The sequence below is a fragment of the Euleptes europaea genome, chromosome 2, assembly GCF_029931775.1.
Source record: "Euleptes europaea isolate rEulEur1 chromosome 2, rEulEur1.hap1, whole genome shotgun sequence".
Taxonomy (NCBI): Eukaryota; Metazoa; Chordata; class Lepidosauria; order Squamata; family Sphaerodactylidae; genus Euleptes; species Euleptes europaea.
In genome coordinates, this window is record NC_079313.1 from 71,114,445 (window position 1) to 71,131,261 (window position 16,817).

At 41.5% G+C, this 16,817-nt stretch overlaps 1 protein-coding gene across 1 annotated transcript; it reads right to left on the reverse strand.

The window, feature by feature from the left end:
* Positions 1 to 2,901: 2,901 nt before the first annotated feature.
* On the reverse strand, positions 2,902 to 15,990 carry BTF3L4 (basic transcription factor 3 like 4). Its single transcript, XM_056845643.1, has 6 exons — positions 15,873 to 15,990; positions 12,646 to 12,710; positions 11,607 to 11,720; positions 8,417 to 8,618; positions 4,511 to 4,570; positions 2,902 to 3,161 (listed from the first exon to the last, which is right to left on the reverse strand). The coding sequence occupies exons 2-6, from the start codon at positions 12,697 to 12,699 to the stop codon at positions 3,115 to 3,117; spliced, it is 477 nt and encodes a 158-aa protein (XP_056701621.1). The 5' UTR covers positions 12,700 to 12,710; positions 15,873 to 15,990; the 3' UTR covers positions 2,902 to 3,114.
* Between the last annotated feature and the right edge of the window lie 827 nt (positions 15,991 to 16,817).

Consider the following 16,817-nt stretch of genomic DNA (forward strand, 5'->3'; position numbering starts at 1 on the left):
GGCTGCCCCACAACCCTTTCCTTGACGCCTAGAAATCCATTCACAGACCCCAACCCCACAACACACGCATCTCCATGTGCCTGGCCAGCAGGATGGGTGGCCATGTGGTGAGGGGCCGTGGCTCAGTGGCAGAGCCTCTGCTTGGCATGCAGAAGGTCCCAGGTTCAATCCCTGGCAGCATCTCCAGTTAAAGGGACCAGGCAAGTAGGTGATGGGAAAGACCCCTGCCAGAGAACCTGGAGAGCTGCTGCCAGTCAGAGTAGACAATACTGACTTTGATGGACCTTGATGGTCTGATTCAGTGTAAGGCAGCTTTATGTGTTCATACTTATTAGACATGAAATGAAGGTTTATTAGTTTCCCCCCAATATGGATTGGATTATAGGCATTGCAAGCAAAATTACACTACCTAAATGATAACCTTTCTGTCTACACCTTCCTGCTGCAGTCTCCTATGCCCCATCAATGGACTACCAGGAGTGTCATGGAGGTGAAGGGAGGCTGTCAGTAAAAACTACCATCTCCATCTTTGGAGAGCATAGCAGGGATATAGGATTCAAGCCTAATTCACGCCTGCTTATATTATGAATCAATGCAAACTCTTGGCAAAAAGGTTTGTAAATGTTAGTTTGCGGTCTCATGGTGAAGCACAGGGATTGTAAAGCAGTGTGACCAGTATCTGAATGCATGAGTAAACCTTCACTAAACAAGCTGACATCGGAGTAGTTTTAGCACTGTGGAAAAGAAAACCATTCCCAAATGCTTGCTGTGAAATCAAAAAGAAAACTAGGATGAGTGGAACAATGTGGGATTACAAAGACTCTGGGTATTGATTCGGTAGAACATTTACCCTGCTCCCTATTCTATTTAAAAAAAAAGTAGAATTACAAGTATATCGCTGGTTAAAGCATCACCTGCATCCACATTTTGTTCTCTATTAGTATTTTGGGGACAAGGAAACAACACACAAGAGGGAGCATTGCCTCTTTTGCATTATTTTATTAAGATCCATGTATTATATAAAATAGAACAAGAAAACCGAACAAGTCTATAAAATCAAGTGAGCAGTCCTGATGACAAACCACTACAAGCTCTGCTTTCGTGGTTCAGATTGATCACTAAAATGTGACATGTTGATAGCCTCACATTTTGTCAATGGGTGTACATATCTACACAGAAAGCGGGTATGTTTCAGAAGAAATCCAAAGTAAGTTTATAAGAAAGATGGCTTTCCCAAGCCATAATTGCCCTTGGCAAAGTTTGCAATGATCCTCAATTGCAAAAATTACTTCAAGCACCTTTGAAGAACTTCACATTGAGCGTTTTGAAGGAAGGTTCTGAAAATACTGCACTGGACCCTGTAATAACTATCAGTATCCTCTGTATACAACAGGAGGGCTTCTAAGTTTAGGGCTGCACTGTAAGCTTCTTAGGGCAGCTTCTGCAAACACAACCAACTGCCTTTTCCTTGTTCATTCCGTATTGTCCAAACTACTCTTCCATACACTGGTATCCTGGAATAAAATAGCAGCTGACATGCCCTCAGGAGCTGCCTTAACACACTAGATTTGTTGTCTTCTAGCAAAGTGATGCAACTGTGTATAATGATGCACTATTTCATAGTGAACATCTGTGCAAACTTGACAGTGTGCTACTCTCCTATCAAAGTGAAACACTGCTGGAAAACATACCCACAGGTCAAGAGGACAACAAACCCCTCTGATGAGCTGAGATTTTAGAAAAGGGTCGACCAGCATTCAGCACTTTGAAGAGGGCTCAGCTTGAAATATGGCTAATTATACCAAGGATCACTGATCTTTCCTGTGTTCCCAGCCCCCAAGCAGTCCTGTCTGATGCTAAAAGTTTATTCCTGGAGCTGCAGGACCTGTATGATCTAAAGCCATGCAGCCTAGGAGGATGCAGTTGGGAGGGGAAAAGGGGCGAAAAGAGGCAGAAAATATCTCACCACTCTGCAGCCCCCCTCCCCCCAGCCCATGTGCTTATGCACGTGGGTCCCATGACCCTAGGAAAACTTTCCCAAGGACAGAAAGGACTGCTTGGGGGGTGGGTGGGGGCAGGTGGCCAGGAAGAATGCTGAAAAAATCCACAATGACAGCACCTTCTGCGGACAGATTGCAGGATCCAATCCACAAGGTAGTAGGATCCAGCACTATCCTTTAACAAGCACACAATTTTCAACTAGTAGAAGCTTCCATTTTTTATCACAGTCACTGGTTTTGTGGCCTTTTCCTAGCAATGCTGTGCAAGCATGACAGTGGCATCTTACAGAGGGTAAGAGAAGTCATGACACAGGTGCAGGGCTGGCACTCACTCAGGTCTACAGGCAGGACTTCACATGGTAGGGCTTTTGTCTAAGACAAACTGGGTTATCCCTAATATGTGAAGGCAACCCAAGTTCGATATTAAAGGTGAATAAGAGCAGAGAGCTTTAAAGAGGAAAAAAAGCAATTTCTTCAAGCATATATTTTTTTAAATGTTGCAACAAACAGGCTTGTTAATATCCTGTCTTTGGTACAATTTAAAATCAAAAGGAGGCCGAAGAGAAGCTGCCCGTAAATGCTGTCAATATGGAAGAGAAAAAACATTTGCAAATACAATAGTTAAACACAGAAAATCCAATCCAATTAATAAGCAATATCCAGAGTTCATGAAATGTGGACAAGAAAGAAATATTCACTTTTCACTACTTTATGTGAACTGTTTGATTGGAATAAGAAAAATTACTTTAACCAAGTTAAAGACTTCTTTTATTTCAGCTTTAGCAGGAGAGGGGAAAGTCAAATAGAACTGTTCTCCAATTTCCCTTCCACTGTACGCAAAGCCACATACATACATCCACACACATGCACATCTCCTTTAATCTGTACTGAAAATCCCTCCCCCCTTTTACCGAAAAGGTTGATCCTGGGTGTAAGTGCAAAATGCATAAATCAACTGACAGGAAATGCTGAACAAACAGCATAATTAAAATACAAAGTATTTTATATTATTGTACTATTAAACGGGTAATGTTCGCTGTTTCTGTAAAACTTTGGAACCACACAGCTGATTTCTTAAATCTAGTCCATGTCAACTTCCAGAACTATTATTGAATTAATTAGCTTCATTTTTTGACGCTTCATCAAAGTTTTCTACAAGATCTGAAAAAGACAGAAATATTTAATACAGTTAACATTCACCAGCACAATCAACATATATTTTAATAATATTTCTCTTTGAAGCCTATAATATAATCCCTGCATGATTATTTTTATTCACAAGTATAATTACAAAAAAAACCTTTTGTTTTAGTGCCTAACATTTTAATTGATAGTTTTATGACTAACAACTATACCAGGGCAGCACTGGAATAGTCATAGCCCTTCAATGACTGGCATCAGACAATGGGTAGTTAAGCGGACTATGCTCAGCCATTCCACAAAACTGACCTAACCACCTCAGTGCAGCAACCTTAAACTCTGGCTTACAGAGATCGGATTTCTGCATAGTGATTAGCAAATGTAATCAGGGGGTTGGATCCCATCTAAATTCTGAGAATGGAAGCACAACTTCCCTGCCCCGTGAAATACTAGTCCCCAAGAGAAGCATGAGGGAGGAGTTGGGGGGCTGCTATGGGACTGGGGAATCATCCCTCCTCTTGCAAGTGTTGATCCTTTCAACGGGATCCTGCATGTTTTCAAAAGTTACCTCTTGTTCACCAACAATGCACAAAATACATGACATTTCTGGATGTCACTTGAAAAACATTCCAGCTACAATGTGTTTGTGAATGGGATAAATGGCTCAACACTGATCCAACCACTTACTTATAGATCCAACGCCTCTGAATGATGAAAGATTATCTAACCAAGACAGTAACTAGCATTCAGTTCTACCGATTATTTCAGTAACATTGCTCCCCAACTTTCCTTGTTCTTAAAGGATAATATTAACATAGAATCAATTGTTCACATTAAACGTTAATGTATGAGGAGAAGAGTACAGAATATAAAATCTTGGCTAAAATGGTTGATAGAAATTGTCTCTGTTGTTCCCTGCAGATAATTTCCCTCACAACGCTTCAAACCAGCAACAGCAATGTTTTGTAACAGCACGGACACAATACAGGGGCTAATCTGCATGATACACTTCTGGATATGAACAGCTCGACACAAGGTGCCATATAGATGCAATTTCAAGCAGCCTCCGTGCTAGTGAAGTGAAGTGTACCTTAGAAAGGGAGGAAAGAGACAGACGAATGAAGTGCTCTCATCTCATGATCCCACCCTAACCAGGAGAGGCCTCTGTCTTGCTGCACCAATTACTCCTTGGAACTGTCGCCATGACAGCAGGTACACAGCCTGAGGCAGAGCTTGAAGTACTTCTGGGCTGGGCCTTCTAACAACAATTTAATATTAAGAGCTCCAAGATACCCACTTGTGTTATTGTACGAACATCTCTCTCCTCTAATAGTTATTCTTAATTTTCAAATTAAGCAAAAGAATCCTACCAGGAACGTCGTCATCTTCTTCGTCAATATCTTCTGATTTTGGTACTTTACTATCCAACACTGTAAAATGAAGTTAACTTAATTGATAAATGGAATGAACAGAATCATTTTATTATGAATGCACAGACCACCCACAAGAAAAAGATCACGGCTCGTAGCACAAAACGTACGGGCAACCTTGCACAGAGGCAGATTTGTTCTATAAAGGTGGCAAACCACTGCCTAGAAAACACTGGATTGTGTGCAAGCAGAGCTTTGCTCATGGACAGACTTTCCCCATCTTCTAATAGTCCATGTATCACCCAAAAAGACGCTACTCAAGGACACTGTAGATGTAGTATAGAAGATGCAACTTACATGGGAAAACCACAGACTTCCCTTATGCAAAGACACCTAATGTTGATTCTGTCCTCTTACACAGGAGGTTTCCATTCCCACAGGTTCTTATCACCCTGGTGGATAGCCTAAACCCACACAGGCATAAGGTAGCAGCTGTAACTGCTAAGTGGTCAACAAAGTGCCTCGTTCCCAGGCACTTTGTTTTGCTTAACATTTACAGCTACTATCTTAATCTGTGTGGGTACTCTAAACAAACCTCACTGGTCAACCAGCATTGATATCAACAGTAACGGAGCCTGGGAATATGGTAAACAGAGGTGCATAATTTGGTCTAACTGGAACTGACATTCATGCTTGGCATTAGTTTTGGCCTCAGATTTGAGCAACATGGAAGCTTTACTTATGGGATAATCTGAGGCCAAAACTGTACCAGACTAACACCTATTTCTGCAGGATTGTTATGAAGTTCTTTCACTCAGGTATTTTCAAACAGCCTGTAATTCTACTGTAGTTTCCAAAAGAATAAAACCACAATATAAAAATATTGCAGCTCTTGCCATGCTAGAGAATGAAACAATTCAATTTCAACAAAAATACAAAACAGCCCAGGATGCAATGATCTATGTTGTATTTTTAACACTCTACAAGTAAAGCCACAATGTTTAAAAACGTATCACTGTCTTCTACCAGCGGATGAAGATGTTTTGTTTAGCATTCCCCACTAACTGGTATTGGCCCTCCTCCCTGGTGGTGATTGTTTTGTGTCTTTATAAATTTTACTGAATCCTTTCAATATTTTATATACGCTTATATTTTAAATGCTGTTTTAATGTCTTGATGTTTTAATCCTCGCCACCTTGCAGTCCCTATTAGGGTGGCTTTAAGAACATAAAATGCAATATTTAAACCTTGTGTGTGTGTGTGTGTAAAATGCCGTCAAGTCGCAGCCGACTTATGGCGACCCCTTATGGGGTTTTCAAGGCAAGAGACTAACAGAGGTGGTTTGCCAGTGCCTTCCTCTGCACAGCAACCCTGGTATTCCTCGGTGGTCTCCCATCCAAATACTAACCAGGGCTGACCCTGCTCAGCTTCTGAGATCTGACGTGATCAGGCTAGCCTGGGCCATCCAGGTCAGGGCATTTAAACCTTAGTTAACACATAAAATTGTATCATTTGGCAATTTATGGCACTTTAAAGTATAAATGTCTTTGTTTTCTATAAGAAAATACTTGACAAAGAATTGCAAACTGCTGCACCCTATGCTGCTATAACACAAGGCTCTTTTGCCATCTGAGAAGTAGAAAAAATAAAAAGTTGTAGGTAAAAAACAAATTTTGCAGTAAACAAGAGAAAGTGTGTTATTTGGTCAGAAACGCTCTCATACAGTCTCAATAGGTAGGACTACCAATATATCAGGATTAGTTAAACTCTATAACAATGAAAATACTGAATGATGTATGATCATTAGACTTATTATAGCCTATTAATTGTTACCAAAATTATTTAAGCAAAGGTATTCTTGAAAATGTTGTACAGAATACACAGGAATTATCATCTGATGCTGTAGGCTGCTCTTATGTAAAAAATTCATAATATGTATTTTGGGTATCAGCTTGTTTCATTTCATTCATTCCTAAGCAGCAGCAGCAACAAAAACACAGGAGGTTTTTTGGTGCTCTCCAAAATTCCTTTATTAGAAAAGCTCCCCCCAAAAAAACAGACTTCATAGCTCTATCTGCAAGTAAATATTTTAAGAACAAAAAATAACTTCCCCAGTTTATTCAAACAGCAAGAGTCTTTTTACCTTACAAAATATGCCGGAATTATTGTGCCCTCCTTCTCTGGAGATCCTCAACATAAGTATTTTTAAACAAAACTAGAATATGTGGATAAAGGGGAGTTAACTCCCGCTCTATCTCAAACCTTACTGGTGCTTGAAGCATTTTTCTCCAATCCTGGAAGTGATCTGGACTGGAGAAAAAAGGTTTCAAACACTGGACTAAGACACAGAAGAGGACAATAATTAGTTATTTTCCTTCTCATGTGCTCTACTTTTATTTAAAAAAACCCATCTCCTGCTCTGTTATATGTGGCTGCAGCCTTTTTCCCCTTCTTGGGTTAACAGCAGCCAGGGGAGAGGGGGCATGGTGATATTTGTACTGGGAAACTACAAAGTTGCAATGAAAGACTCAGTGAACTCAAATCTGATCCTTGATGGTTTCTAATATATGGAAAACAGGCAGGCCTTCAAAGAGTACAAGCAAAACACTTGCCTCTGAGTAGGCAGCACAGCATTACAATGGAGCAAGGCCTAGTAAGCAACTAGTCCACAGCTTATGCAGAATCAAGAAAGCCCACACCCCAAAGCCAGTGGACAGTGCAACAGTTGGTAAAAAGTGGAAATGGAGGGAACAGCTGCTAACTGTTTTGGCTGAAAGATAACTCTGTCACCTAGTTTACCCAGAGTCACCTCTCCCCTTGTTGCTTCTCCTGATTCCTATACTTGGCTTATGAAACTGTGAAAAGTAGACAGCGAGGTGTCAGAACATCCTGTTCCAAATATTAGGGAAGATTAACAAATGCCATCATTTTTAGTAACCAGTTTAGTTACACTAAAAATAGAGGAGTTTCAGACTGGATTACATTTTATTTCCAAATGCACATGCCTAACGTAAAGCAGAAACAGAGGACTTAGGATCAAAGTCTGGCTTGCTGAGTGGGCTCTGGGAAGTCACCATCTAGCTTACTTAACAGGCTTCTTGTAACAGTAAAACAGGACAGCAGTGTAGAATAAAAATATGATACATTTCTAGTCAGTGAACGCAACTATCCTTAATTAGACAGAAGTTCAAAAGGCAATATGCTGTTCATAGGGCTCCACAACATAGATCTTATTTACTGCATCATAGCAAAGGATTTTATTTATTAAAATATTTGTATCCTGCCTTTCTTCATGGCTCAAGGCCAAGAATCACAAATTCACAATTAGAAACATCACAATTAGTAACATTCTAACTTAAAACATACAAAAGAGAATCCGAGACAACCCCCTCTCCTCCCAAAGTAGGCATGCAGTCTGGATCCTGATAAAAACCTTGGCAAACAATATAACCTCTGAAAATTCCTAAAGACAGCACCCCACTCAACAGGGAGACTGTTCCACAAAGTGGAAGGGGGGAGGCACGGAGCTCTGGTGAATGCCAGCTGGGCTACTTTAAGAGGGGCAGCAGCTTGAGGACCGCACAAAGTAAACATTAACAAGTAAGGCTGTGGTTGTGAATTTGGATGGGGGTGATGGTACAGGAACAGCCTATATCAACGACATAACAAATGAATACCCAAAGCAAGGCACCCATAGAGTTCTTGCCAAAATAGGGTAATGTTGGCATATTGACTGAATGGTTAAGCTTTAATTTTAGTTGCTCTACAGTACCTGAAACTCCAGGTATGTGACAGATGTAAAAGCCAAGTAAAGCTATCCATTACAATTAGGGAATGAATTCGTTTATTAAACAACAGAAATTATGTGTTTCAAGATCTGCAGTGGTCTCAGACAGAGGTACCTACCTTGCCTTGGGAACTGTTCGGCTAACTTTCTGAGACTTGTTAAGCTGTCAGCACCCAGCTGGCTTAAGATGCCAGGTAGCATTTCTGTGATCGGTTTGGCTTCAGCATGACCAGTAATTGCAAATGTGTTTGCAGAGAGTGAAGCCTGGACCTTGGGGTTGTTGAAATGAATAACTGTTCCATCATCTTTTATCATATTCACCTGTTTAAACACAGATCTATTAATACTCAACTTAATTTTGTAATCGTAAGCGCTCATAACATATGAAATTAAAAAATGGAATTTATATATGTTATTGTTAAACATACAAAATATACAAATAAATAAGCTGTAAAAATAAGATTTTTCAATGCAATCAGTATTCAGTTGAACACACAACCAAACCTGCAGATTTTATTTTTGTAAAAAAAAAATGTTAAAAATTTAAGTAAAGTTCTCTTTTAACCCCAGCACTCATGGAATTAAACTTTCCGATGTCCCCCACTCCTGCTACAGCCTGCTGTGCTCATTAAAATCCTGCACCTGGGGGCTGAGGGGCCTGCAGGGGGAGGAGGCAGAAATCTCATGCCAGCAGAAGTAGTCCTTTCAGTAGCACAACAATACATAGGACACAACACAAAATCTTTATCCCTATCATTTTATTAGTACTACCTATTTTGGAAAACATCAGAAAAACTGCCATGCTTCATAACAAAGTCTTGTAAACACACAAGTAGAACTTTCTCCCCCCCCATCCATGAAAAAAAAAAAACACTTAGAGAATTCTCAGCATTAGCAAAATTACAATTCAGGGGAAGGGGGACACATCCAAGTTTTGAACAGGTTCTTAATTAGTTTACGTTGGGTAATTTGGCTATTTTTTAGGTTGCAGTCAAATCAGCCCTTGGTAGAATGTCGCATTACTACAGTGCCTAAACACAAAGAACCACAATGTCAAAGCAGCCCATAACATTACGCTAGTACACCCTGATCTTTACAGACTGCATTAGTATCACATACTCTTCTGATGGTAAGCCAATGTATACAACTCAGCACCAGACCTGATCCAGCAGGCCTGAAGCAGCTTTTCAATTCTCTCCAAAAGCTGATATAAGCAGTAAAAGCTGATAATTGCAGTAAACCCCATCAAATAGACTAAGGTAGGATTCTGAATACACCTGTTTAGGATAGCACAGTAAATTACCAAGCGGAGGAGATGGCTACTCTCCATTCTGACATTCAGAGTTTTATGCAGATATTCAATTGCAATACTCCAGTTATTTTCATGCATTATAAATTGCTCCCAAGTAAATATGCTGGGAATCCCCAATAATGGTTTACATCTAAATCATTGTCTGTCTCTCTCAAAATTCTGTTTCTTGGGGAGAACTATGTGATTTTCTTCCTATTTTTGGTGCATTTTTTTGCATCGGTGTAAACCAGGGGTATCAAATATATGACCCGGGTGCCACATTCGGCCCCTGGAGAGCTCTTATCCAGCCTGCGAGCCAGTCATGGCAGCCCCCCCTCCCAGTCTTAATCTGGGTTGGCCAGCCCACTGCGGGCTCACAAGCCAAGGTAGCCACCTCCCCCACTCCCTATCAGGGCTGGCATGGCCCGGCCCAACCAAGTGACATTTGTGTCACAACCAGCCCTCATAACAAAAGAGTTCAACACCCCTGGTGTAAACCTTAATAACTTATATATTCAAACTTGAATCTTACAAAATCTGACAGGAAAACTTTTATATTTATGAAACTGTGGAAACGGCCTTTGGATTTCCAGAGTTCCATATGTAAGTCCTTCAACCTTGATGTTATGTAATGCCACGTCCATGAAAAATAAGGTATCTTTAACTGCTACCCTGTTGTATGAGGAACAAGTGGATATGGCTTTCCTGAAACCAGGGTGGCTGAATTTGATGTCGTTGTTTGGCACAACTGGCATCAGCTAAGGTCCTTCATCTACCATGGATCTGCCTCAGGTTGTAATGGGCCCCAAACATAAAAACGACATACGTCGGGAAAATACAAAGAGATACTAATCATTCAAGCAGCCTGCAAGAGGAAGACATTTCAGGCAAAAGACAGATCTTTCTGCAAAGTAAAAAAAATGTACTGAAGCACCAATAGTATCAGAATTATTTCTGAATGAATAACTGGATTTCTTTTGAATTATTTTCTTTGAACAGCAGACCACGTTTCACATTTCAAAAGCATTTTGCTGATACAGCATTGGAGGCTGCTCTATGAGAAACAAATCTCCACAATTGTGTAGATCTATGTTTCGCGGCTGGGGGAGGGACTAAAAAGAGACCATTTGGACATCCCTGTTCTACAGTTAAACTAGAATGAAACATCTATATATATAGTTCCCACCTGTGCCCCCTGCCTGCAGATACTGAAATTTGCAGAAGGGGGCACATTCACTCAAACAGACGTTTCTATAAACTTGGGAGTACTCCCCAAGTTCACAGAAAAATCTGAAAACTAACAAAAGAAAACAAACCCGGGGTGGGGGTGGGGGTAATAAAATCCCCCAATTTTTAAAAGCATTGTCTGTGCAGACAATGCACTTATCGTTGGGCAGCTGGAGAGGGTCCCAATGGCAGCGCCTGCTGCAGCCGAACCCTGAAGGCTGGCGTTTGCGGTCGCCGGGAGCTTCTCCAGGCCCAGCCACAGGTGTGGGGGAGCCCAGAAGATGCTGCTGGCCCAGCCACAAAGGCGGTGGTTGCTGGGAGTCACCTGGTGAGAGGGCGGGGAGGCCTCAGGCCTCAGCACGGCTCCAGGTGAGGCAGCAAGAACGGGGCTGTCTCATGGGGGGGGGCTTCAGCATGCCCACCCAGAGTAGTCTGTAGTAGAGAGTGCCTTCAGCATGCCTACCCAGAGTAGTCTGTAGCAGAGAGTGCTGTAGTAGTGGGGCAGAAAGAGAAAGAGAGCTGGGGTAGGTGGGCAGAAAAAGAGAGAAAGAGATTGGGATAGAAGAGAGCTGGAATAGGTGAGCAGAAAGAGTTGGGGTAGCGGGGCAGAAAAAGACAAGAATAAGAGAAGGGGCGGCAGGACGGAGAGGCAAAAAAGGGGTAGAACGGAAGAAAAAAGGTGGGGGTAATGGCCCTTCCCAGCAAGTTTCTTGAGGGTCCCCACTTGTTTCATGTGATTGGTGTGTAAATCAAAGAACAAAGCTTTCAGAAAATGGTTTATGTTGATGTACCTCTTCAATTCCAGCAATATTGTTTACTGCCAACTTTTTGAGGGAACTTTGAAGTTTTTTGTCGTCAGCTGTTGCCGTTCTATGAACTACCTTCTTCTTTCTACGAGCTGTACCCTGAGACATACAACATGAGAAAAATTAGCATCACTTCTAGATGAAGTCTGTCCCAACAGTTTATCAAAAACAGTGTAATAGTCCTGTGGCATCTTAAAGATAAATGTATTTATTGTGGTATGGGATTTTGTACCAACAAATATTTCTGAAGGCATCACATTTAGATGATGTAAAGGCAGAGCAGGGAATTGCAGGTCATAGCGGCTGCTGACTGTGTCCTCTTACTGATAGGTTGGCTTCTTTCCTCCACAAGTTCCATGTGAGAAAACGGAGGCCGAGTGAAAATGCATGATCACGTGCCTCAACGTATCTACAGTTGTTAGGACCAGCTACACTACCAGCTCCATTTTGTAAGCAGACATGGAAATGTGAGACTGAAGAAGGATTACTTAAAACTCTTTTAACACATTGTATTTATTTTTTAAAAAATCACACACCTTTCCTCTAAAATAGCCTTCATGACAGCTTACAAATCCACATGATATCTTTAAAAAAGATTAACAGTATGCTTAAACCAATACAACAAGGGGGGGAAATCACCCTGATGAATATCACTTACCATTAAAAGGCTACGAAAAACAAAATGGCTTTAGTTTGCCCTTAATAGAAAATGAAGATGGTTCCAGGCACACCTCCCTCGGAAGGGAATTATCAACCAGAGCACCACCACAGGAAATGCCTGCTCTGACAGCCACTTCTTTAACCTCCAAAAGCACTCCCCCCAATTCTTGGAGAAGGCTCTCAGACGATGATCTCAATTGATGGGACATTTACTGTGACCATGCTGGGTACACGCATGTTATAAGGCATGACTGCATCAGAATGGACAGTAGCCTGTTGAAAACAGTATTGTTCATCAAAACCTGCAAGCATGGAAGATAACGCCTCTTCGTAAATGCAAAATAATATACCCCTCTATTCATACCTTTCCACCTATTCGGACCTGAGCCTGAAGTTTGGCCAGCTTTTCTTGATTCATCTTACTTTATCCTGAAAGAGTACATACACCAGGTAGGATTAAAACATATTCAAATTTTTACAAAATAATTGCTTGTCTATGTTGTCAAAATATGAACTGTATACATGCTAATTTATTTAAAAGATTGATGTGCTTGCTGTTCTCCTGACCAAGTCAGACCCCAACAATGTTCCAAATACTGGAACTCAAACAACCAAGTAAACATAACAGCATTTCTCCCTATTCCTGAACCCAGCTCCTGAATTTTTACAAAACACAACCTTGCCTCCCTTTCTACAACCCTAGAGTTCCTTCAGGCAAGAGAGGAGGGTTATTACTCCCTACCGTTAAAATGTCCCTGGCTGGTTGACCTCTAACTCCTTAACTTCATTCCTAACTTCAGTGCTTACTTTTTTCCACAGAAAAAAGTAGCAGCCATTGATAAAGCAGAGAGAAATAAAAGTAAGTGCTGGTGTGGACTAAATCTGTTTAACAATCTGAGTGTCTGAAATCAGAAACGTTTCTTCCCCTTTGACGATGCCCAACACTAAAACCTATCACAGAATTCAGTGGGAGTCAGTGACAGCTCAGCCACCCCAATCTACATATGCTTCAACTATCTGCACAGCTCTGCCTTATGTATCATCTTAGTCATGCTAGTGTCAGAATGTTGGGAAGGTGTGTGACAAAAAAGAGAATTTTGGAGACTGGTATTAAGGTTGATCACACCTGACCCCCTTCTAAGGAGCTAACAGGAGTAACTTTGCCTCACAACCTGCCTGTGACGTAGGTTACACTGAATAAGAGTAATTTGCCCAAGGTAATGTGGTGGGCTTCACAACCAAGTGGAAGTTTTAACCTGGAGTTCCCATGTCCCAGCTCAGCACTGTACCCAACACAAAGATTCATTTGTGCAGCAGAATCCTAAACATGTTTACTTCCATTTTTAAATGTGACCAATTTAACATGCCCAGAATTGCAACCTTACTTAAACATAAAAAATAAAAATCCTAAAACATACTTGCATGCAAGCAAAGAGCAATAAACACTGTATGCTTTTTGGATGAGGTTCATGCTCATGTATAAAGAAATGTGTATATGATCATAATAGTCAAATTGAAACATTTTACACTGGGTTTCACACATATTTGGAAGCTAATCAAGCTTTCATAATGGATATATTCAGATGAAAACACACATATAGCCTTTCTTATATGAGTATGTCCTATAAATAAACACACAAGCAAAGCATTCAGATATCACAGTAAGCCTCAATTCTCTTATGCTGCATGTTCACTTTGATGCTTCCTTATTACACAGAGTACAACTAAAGACTCCTGGCTTGAAACTAGCTCCAGTTCCTTCTGATGAACAAATTGAGGCACACTTTGATAGGATAAAAAAGAGGAAAAACGTTTTCCAAAACTGGCAGCTGCAATCCCTACATCAATGACTTGATAGAGGGATCCCTACATAATGTGTTCCAATCACCCACCCCTAAAAGTACAAAGAAATTCAGTTTTTAAAAGTAAGACACACTAGGGACTGCCTTTCTTTCAGCCTTGAAAGATGGAGCATTTACCTAAGGGGATAAAAATGGGGAAGAGAAGTACTTCCAGAGAGAATTATTTTCTAGAATGGGGGAACAGGAATGCACCTCTACAGAATGAAAACATCCAGGAGGATGAGCTCCCACTCCACTCGTCCAATTGTCGAGATAGTGAGGACATTAATCTAGTATTCATGAAGACATACCTTACTGAAGAATGGGGGAAAACAATCATTTTCCAAAGTAATACAAACATCCTTTGCTTCAAAATACTAAAGATTCCCTAACCCTTATTCTATTATAAAGTGGTGTTTCCAAGACCTTAAAAGGGCAGAACACTTAACAAAAATTCAACAGTGTATGAACTAGCCACAGACCTTGTTGCAAAAGAAGCCATGTCCTAAAGAGAAGGGGGCAACCAAAATTAAAGAATGATCTCTATCACATAGGGCACTCCCCAAACGCGTCTGTAGGACAGTAATAATTTTACAGTAAAGTGAAAAATAATCCTGTCAAGGTTTATATAAGTATTGTTCAGTTGCTGCAGCGCTACTGCTTTGTTAACACGTCCCACTCAACTATTAATGTTATGAATAACTTAGGTTTAGAGGTCTGTAAAATTATCTGACCATTATGTTGGAAAAAATGAATAACAATGTAAAGTGGATAATTCACAGTGGGTAGCCGTGTTAGTCTGTTTGCAGTAGTCAAAAAGGGCAAGAGTCCAGTAGCACCTTAAATACCTGAAGAAGTGAGCTGTGGCTCACGAAAGCTCATACCCTACCAGAAAATATTTTTGTTAGTCTTTAAGGTGCTACTGGACTCTGGCCCTTTTTGACTAATGTAAAGTGGGCAGAACTGTTTACAGTGAGGTGAAGAAGATAAGAAACTCCACATTACTAAGGGGAGATAGGTACATTGCTGTGCAATGACCGGAGCTCTGACTTCAGACCAGGCACAGATCATCACTGCCACAAACTTGGGTTTGTCACCATTCCTCTGTTTAACCTACATCACACCGTTGCAGTGAGGATTAAAGAGGGAAAGCATACATGTCAGGCAGAGATTTCTGGAGGAAAGGCATGGTGCTAATAACGCTCAGCATGACTTGTGGGGCACCCCACGCGCCCTAGGGGAACTCCTTCAATATCTAACGCTGAAGAAAGACCCCCCCCCAACACAGAACACCAACACAGAAAGTCAGTCACATCAGGTGGAGTTGAAGTCAGAACCTAAGTAAATAGTCTTCTGAAAAAAGGGAGCGCAACAATCGCAGGAGTCCTGTAATGGCAACAGCCTCCCCGATCCGCGATTAAAGAAAGGGGTGGAGCTAGCGCAGAAGCACAAGGACCCCTTACTAGGGAGTTTTCGGTGTCACAGTATCCGCAAGCGCCAGTCCCGCTCTGGGCTCAGCTGGGGCCGCGCAGTGTTAACTGCCACAGAAATATCAAACCAAAGCGCCCCCCCCCATAAGAGTCGGGTTGTAGGCCCATTTTCCTCCTCCTCCTCGCTCCTCGGTCCACCCGCAGCCCCTCCCACCATCCACAGCTCTCTGCGCGAGAGAGGAAACTGCAGGGTTGACCTGTGCGGGGGGGGGGGTCATGGAGATCGCAAAGGCAAGAAGGGTCAAGCAAGAAGTTTTCACCTAAGTCCGACGAACCCTCCAAAGGCAACACGCGGCAAGAACAAGATGGCGTCTAGCTAGCGAGAGAGAGGCGCCCAGAGAAAGGAGTCCTCGGACCACGGGATTATTGCCCCGCCCCCTCACACCCGATTGGAAGAGAATAGGCCGTTTTTGCATAACACCAGGGGCGCCTACTACGCTCGCTCTTTCTTCCGGTTTCCCTAACTCAGACAATAAAACCACAGGCGTCGGCGTACCGCGCTGTGAGCGATGAAATACTGCATGCTGGGAATTGTAGTCTTTAGGAAGCTGGAAACTAGGGGTGGTGCTCGAACGCCCGGCGAAAATGTATTATAGACTTAATGGGCTTTATTTACCTGGTGATGTTATTTACTTTCATGCCATGAAAAGCTTTTATTGTCCGTTTCCACACAGGAAGACTCTCTTAAAAGGACAGGATATTTTTCTCCAGTCCTGCTGACAACCCTGTTTGCAAGCTATTCATCTATTAGGACAAAAAATAATAATAATAAAGATTTTATTTTTGTCGATGTGCTTTTCTACTATATTGTTTCCCGTTAGCGCTCAATACATTATATCCTGTTAATTGGTGAGAATGACATTGAAATGATACGTTTAATTATTTCCGTTAGCGTTGGTATCATCATGTAATAGTTTGATAGGCAGAGGTTACAGTTGATCTTTATGAACCATTGCTAAAGAGCTTGCATAGTTCACTTGCGAAAATGCATACATATTTTTTCTCCCAGCGTCTCTTTTAATAGGTTGAGATTTTTTAAATTCTGGGGAAGTTTTAAAAAATCGCTCGAAGATCTCCTATCCGGAGTGTGTGACTAGTATCTCTTAGTTCACCCCGGACCCTAATCGCTGGCGCACTCCTCGTATCCGCCCGAAATCATCACTTCCTTTGAAGCAGAAACCGGATTTAAATTAATCGGATATTGC